General features: G+C 46.6%; 2 protein-coding genes across 2 annotated transcripts; both read left to right on the top strand.

The window, feature by feature from the left end:
- The first annotated feature begins 244 nt into the window (after nucleotides 1-244).
- LOC129739896 (carboxylesterase 5A-like) lies at nucleotides 245-2201 on the top strand. The gene is made up of 2 exons (XM_055731436.1): nucleotides 245-362; nucleotides 430-2201. The coding sequence occupies exons 1-2, from the start codon at nucleotides 297-299 to the stop codon at nucleotides 2062-2064; spliced, it is 1701 nt and encodes a 566-aa protein (XP_055587411.1). The 5' UTR covers nucleotides 245-296; the 3' UTR covers nucleotides 2065-2201.
- Nucleotides 2202-2527: 326 nt separating this feature from the next.
- On the top strand, nucleotides 2528-4280 carry LOC129739895 (juvenile hormone esterase-like). Its single transcript, XM_055731435.1, has 2 exons — nucleotides 2528-4035; nucleotides 4094-4280. The coding sequence occupies exons 1-2, from the start codon at nucleotides 2534-2536 to the stop codon at nucleotides 4278-4280; spliced, it is 1689 nt and encodes a 562-aa protein (XP_055587410.1). The 5' UTR covers nucleotides 2528-2533.
- The last annotated feature ends 559 nt before the right edge of the window (nucleotides 4281-4839 follow it).

The raw sequence follows: 4839 nt of genomic DNA, 5'->3' as shown, positions 1-4839 counted from the left end.
AAAAATATTTTATCGATTTACATCGCTGCTTCGCTTGGCTTCGCTCAAACATTTCGATAAACAACCCGATATATCAACCCACCAAAAACAGCTTCGATTGAATTACTTATATCTGTTGACGAGTCCCGGTGGGCTAATCTTATCGCGCTGCTTGGATTAAAACTTTTCAGCCCCTATTGGCTCGGGCCAATCGAGTAGAATCGAACCAGGCAGGGGCTCGCTAGCTATAAATACCGACCTCCAACGACGCTTGGCCAGTTTGGCAGACGTCCTTGTATGTCAACTACACTGCCGCAATGTTAAAGATAGTGACTGTATGCGCTTTGGCGCTGGTTGCCTCATCCGGAGTGCATGGGGATGCTGTGAGTTTCCAGAATTAGTTAGGGAGTGGTGGAGTTCCAACTATAATAAAACCTGTTCTATTTTCAGAGTCGACCCATCATCAACACAACTGGAGGTCAGATTCAAGGTGTGACTGAAAGCTGCTCAACCTTGGGATTCTGCACGTACTTCGCCTTCAATGGAATCCCGTACGCTGAACCACCAGTGGGAGAATTGCGATTCCGTAATACCCAGCCACACAGAGGTTGGACTGGAGTGAAGGATGGCAGCGAACATAGGCCATCCTGCCCGTCCAGTTCCATGCGTGGGGATGGATATTCTGGAGATGAAGATTGTTTGTTCTTGAATGTCTACACGCAACAGCTGGTTGGTAGACGACCAGTTATGGTTTGGATCCATGGTGGTTCATTCTCTGGCGGATCAGGAGACTCATGGATCTACGGACCAGACCATTTGGTACAGGAACCGATCGTTCTTGTGACCATCAACTATCGTTTGGGACTGTTGGGTTTCTTCAGTACTGGTGATCATCATGCTCAGGGTAACTGGGGTATGAAGGATTGCGTTGAAGCTCTGCGCTGGGTACGCAACAATATTGCCAACTTTGGTGGTGATCCAGACAATGTTACAATCTTCGGTGAGAGTGCCGGTGCTGCTGCCGTTCACTACCTGGTGCTGTCTCCAATGGCTACTGGTCTGTTCCACAAAGCCATCGCCCAATCCGGAACAACCCTGGTGCCATGGGGCTTCCAATATAACCCTCGTGAAATGATCCAACGCATCCACGACAAGCTGGGTTATCCAACCAATGACAACGCAGAATTGGTGCGTCTCATGCGATACACTCCGAAAGGAAACTTCGTTAATCTGCAAGAAGGCTGGACCGATATTGCTATTCCGCGAGGTTTCAAGCCATTTGAATTTGTTCCCACTGCTGAGCCACTGAACTCCCCTGAGCCAACATTCCTTACCCAGCGTCCGATCGACATCCTCAAGGCTGGTACTTTCAACAAGGTCCCATTCATCATTGGATACAACAACCACGAGTCCTTGTTTATGATCCATGAGCATAGAATCGATTCCACCGTTTGGAATGAATTCGAAAGGAACCCTCATTTCTTCGTTCCTCATTTCTGGAATATTCAGCGCAATTCGGCTGCAGAAACCGCAGTCCACACCAGATTCCGCCAGTTGTACTTCCAGAACCGACCGCTCAACCCAGATATTATGATGGAGTGGGTCCTCTACCACACTGACCAGCAATTCATCTTCCCGTGTGACAAGGCTATCCGGCTAACGGCTGAACATAACCCTCATAACACCTACTACTACCAGTTCAGCTTCGACGGAGCCTTGAATCTGCCGAAACGTGCCGTATTACTGTCCGATTGGCCTGGAGCGATGCACGCCGATGAGCTGCCGTATCTCTTCTCGATGACCAACTTCAACGCCCCTGTGCTCCCGAGCAATCCGGCTGCAGTCACCCGTAACCGCATGGTTCGCATGTGGGCCAACTTTGCCATTACCGGATCCCCAACCCCGAACTCGGACACGTTGCTCCAGAACATCAACTGGGCCCCGTACAATGCACAGACCCGCAGCTATCTGGAAGTCGATACCAACCTGGTCGTACGTCAGAACCCCAACAGCGCCCGTCTGGATGTGTGGTACGATCTGGAGCAGAACTATGCCAACGATCCGTTCCACTTCCCGTGGTCTTAGATTATTCATAAATGTTAGGTTTAAGAAGTTCAGATGAATAAAAATGACCCTGTCTTTTCAAGGAGATGTGTCTTCGAGGTGTAATGAGTTATGACTTCTAGACTTTAGTGATCCATCTCCTCTGAACTGCTTTTTCATTCGATGTTTTCTTTATTCTTTAATCAAGCTAAATCTTTATTAACGTTGTTATCTACTCAATTCTCACGTGCGTACAAGAGCACGGGTTTGATTTCAACAGACTTATTTTTATTGAAGGATCCCATGACAAACCTAAAGCTCTCTAAACGCACATGCAATCACGCTACCGGTGCTTTAAAATATATATGACCGGGATAACCCAACCCGGTTTTACCGAACTAAACATCAGTCGTCAATCAAAGTCGTTGTTAATCTTATCTGAAGAATTGTTGTTAAATTTAAGCTTTTCTGAGCCTTAACCCCGCAGTTACCCGTTGGGGGTTGGTACAAAATGTTGATTTTGACCGCTATCGCCTATTTACTGACTGGTTCAGTATTACTATGCCAAGGCCAAGACGTGCGTCCGATCATCAGCTCACCGTCTGGAGAAATACAGGGCACAACCGAGTCTTGCGGGATATTCTGCACGTACTACTCATTCAAGGGCATCCCATACGCAGTGACACCGGTTGGAAATATGCGTTTCCGGAATCCGGTTCCGCATCCCGGCTGGAGTGGAGTTCGCGATGGCAGTCAACATAGGTCAATTTGTGTACAGCTTGAAACTTTCACGCTCAGCGTAACTGGCGATGAGGACTGTTTGTATTTGAACGTCTACAGCCAGCAATTGGTCGGCAGCCGACCAGTTATGGTGTACTTTCACGGAGGTGCATTCAGCGCAGGTTCCGGACATAGTGATGTAGCCGATCCGAAGAAGTTGGTCCAAGAGGATGTCGTAGTTGTTACTGTAAACTATCGATTGGGTGTGCTAGGATTCCTGAGCACCGGTGATCAACACGCTCAAGGCAATTGGGGATTGAAGGATTGTGTAGAAGCCTTACGTTGGGTTCAAAGAAATATTGCTGCGTTCGGCGGAAACCCCAATGATGTGACCATTTTTGGCAACTCTGCAGGCGGATCTCTGGTGCATTTCCTTTACTTATCAGCCCTTGCAGATGGTCTGTTTCATAAGACGATCGCCATAAGTGGAGTTGCTTTGGCAACCTACGCCTTCCAGACTAATCCTAAGTTTTATGCCGATCGATTGGCCCAGGCGTTTGGATTTTCCAGTGACAGTGCCGTTTATGTCAATCAACTAAGAACCGTTCCAGCTGGCGATTTTATAGCATTCCAGGAACTTTTGTTCACCATACCAATTCCACGATTTTTGAGACCACTGGACTTTGCACCTGTGCTGGAACCCGTGAATTCCCCAGAACCAAGAGCTCTCACGGCCACTCCACTTCAGTTGATGAATACTCGTCCTAATCGTGGTCCATTGATGTTTGGTTTCAACGATATGGAAGGTTCCATGTTTACGGTGTTAGAATTGCTCGTAGACTCAACGGTTTGGGATCGGTTTAACGCGGAGCCCCATTTGTTGGTTCCATTCTTTTGGAATATACCACAAGGTAGCTCTGCTGCTGCTTCAGTCATTGACTCTTTCAGACAACGCTATTTCAATGGCCAACCGTTGGGACCCGCCGTAGACATCGAGTGGGCCCAATATTACGGTGATCATATATTTTCGTTTCCGATCGATGAAACCGTAAGAATCCATGCAGGCCGAGCCCTAGGAAGTCCTGTGTACTTTTATCAACTCGCGTACGATGGTGATTTAAATTTGGTTAAAAAATCATTCGGAATTACCCATCCCGGTGCGATTCATGCTGACGAGCTGCCTTACATATTCGATCAAACCGAACTGTTTAACGCGGACATTTCACCCAATAGCCATGCCCTGATTGTCAGTCAACGAGTTGTACGCTTGTTGGCCAACTTTGCGAAATATGGGTAACATCACAAGATTAACGAAAAAATGTATAAAAATTTACACAATTTTTTTTTTCAGAAATCCAACTCCATCAGCAGATCCTTTATTGCAGAATACCATTTGGCCGAACGTGGCAAGCGGTTCCGGAAACACACCGATCATGAACATAGGTGAAAACCTTGTGGTTAGCGATGCGTCAGCTGTAACTCGCGTTGGTTTGTGGAGAGACCTTCAAACAAGATACGCTAGCAATCCATTCGCTTAGCTCTGAAAAAAAGCAGATTTAAAACGAAAATTCAAACAAAGTTTGTTAACATTTATATATAAATAAATATATATTTTGATCATTGACCTCCTGAAGCATAAATATCGATCACAAAGCTACCACTTGCTATTTTCTTCACTCCTCTTCAGGAGTGTAGTACATGGAATCGATGAAACATTTGGTGAAATCTCCAACCAGTTCACGATCCGGCACAGCCTGTGCCACACCATAGATTGCCATCTTTCCCTCGACCGGTTTGCCCGGGTTTTGCATAATCTGGGACACCTTCAAGCGGACGTCGGCCACAAATTTGTCAGCGATTCCGTTGCGTGTGTGCATGTGCGTTACACATATGTGAATCCTGAGGTATGAAATTGAACCATTAAATATTGATTGATTTGAATGTTTATGAACTAAGCCGTACTTACCCTGAGGGGAACTGTAATGAGTTAAGGTTCCAGCCGAGTAAATTCAACTCAGCAGCCAGACGGAAAATATCGAAATCCTTCGAGCCGATCGCAATGACACTGGTTGCGGGCGTTCCGAAAATGTAGATGTT

The sequence above is a fragment of the Uranotaenia lowii genome, chromosome 1 (genome assembly GCF_029784155.1).
Source record: "Uranotaenia lowii strain MFRU-FL chromosome 1, ASM2978415v1, whole genome shotgun sequence".
Classification (NCBI taxonomy): Eukaryota; Metazoa; Arthropoda; class Insecta; order Diptera; family Culicidae; genus Uranotaenia; species Uranotaenia lowii.
This window is presented reverse-complemented; position numbering and strand designations above follow the sequence as displayed.